General features: G+C 58.4%; 1 protein-coding gene across 1 annotated transcript in view; it reads left to right on the forward strand.

Annotated features, from left to right (window-relative positions):
* Positions 1 to 289: 289 nt before the first annotated feature.
* PRR35 (proline rich 35) overlaps positions 290 to 1,167 on the forward strand; it is a gene marked incomplete at both ends in the record, with an annotated part of 4,174 nt that continues 3,296 nt past the window's right edge. The window contains one exon of the mRNA XM_008946153.1: positions 290 to 415. Coding sequence (XP_008944401.1) covers positions 290 to 415 — 126 coding nt within the window. The remainder of the gene's footprint in view (positions 416 to 1,167) is intronic.

Consider the following 1,167-nt stretch of genomic DNA (forward strand, 5'->3'; position numbering starts at 1 on the left):
AAGCCACTGCGTGTCCCAGCGTGCAGAGACATTTCTTTCCCTTCCCATCCTCCAAAACTCATCTCCTGCTCTCCAAAAGCCAGCAAGGAGATTTTTTTCCTGACTGGATCCAGCTGCCACATTGGTGGCAACCTAGAGATGCTTCTGTCCCTTTCTGTGCCCAGGCTGTGCATCCCCCGAACCAGGTAGAGCTCTGCCCTGGGACCTGCCGCATCAGGGCAGGATATGGCCCTTGAGAAATGAGCCCTACCCATGCAGAATGAGCCCTCAAATTCGGTGCCCTCCCCAGGAGAAAAGCAGGTTTTGTTCTAAGGGGGAAGAAGCCGGCAGGTCCCTCAAGGTTGCTGCTCGACCATCTGTGGAGGAACCCAATCTCATGAGCGTGGAGCCCGTGGAGATCCAGTTCCTCTGGGAGGTGAGGAGCTGGGGTGCTGTGCTCCCCTGCCTGCTCCTCCCACCGTCCCAGGGAGGCTGTGGTGGGAGCTGCAGAAGGACCAGCCGTGTGTCAGGGGCTGCGGGGGACATTTCCTAGACATTTTGACCCTAGGGAAGACATCTAGAAGCATGTTTTAGCCTGGATTGGTTCTCCAGGCTGGATTAGCCTTGTCCTGGCTCAGGAGGGGGACACAAGACAGGGACAGCTCCCTGAAGCCAGGGGGGCAGGACCACCCCTCCAGCAGCCACGGCAGGGTTGGGACAAGCCGCTTAGGGACAGGCAGCCGGCAGCCTCACCCCGTCCTGTCTGTCCATCTGATTGTCCCCTCTGCAGCCCAGGAGATGACAGCAAAGCTGCACAGGTCCGTGCCCAGCACGGCCTTTGGGGCTGAGGGTGGGTTTTGCTTTCGTTCCCTGCCCTCAGCAGGGAAATTGTCCCAGGGCTGGGCTGAGGCTGCCCCAGGGAGGCTGTGGTCACCTGGGTGCTTCACTGGCAGCTTCAGGTGGTTCAGCTTCAACGGCTTTAAGAGTGTTTGTTCTTTTCCTCTGGGATGATTTGACAAAAGAGGGTTAATAATGGGGCCAACGTGTATGGACTCACCAGTAGGGTTTGGGCAAAAATTCCATCACTGGTCTGGGTTTATTCCCCAAACCCTGGAGCTCCAGACTGAGGCCCTGGTGGCTCCATTCCCCAGGGTCAGGAGGTGCCCACGGAGCAGAGCCATCTCCCCG

The sequence above is a fragment of the Merops nubicus genome, unplaced genomic scaffold (genome assembly GCF_000691845.1).
Source record: "Merops nubicus isolate BGI_N331 unplaced genomic scaffold, ASM69184v1 scaffold31568, whole genome shotgun sequence".
Taxonomy (NCBI): domain Eukaryota; kingdom Metazoa; phylum Chordata; class Aves; order Coraciiformes; family Meropidae; genus Merops; species Merops nubicus.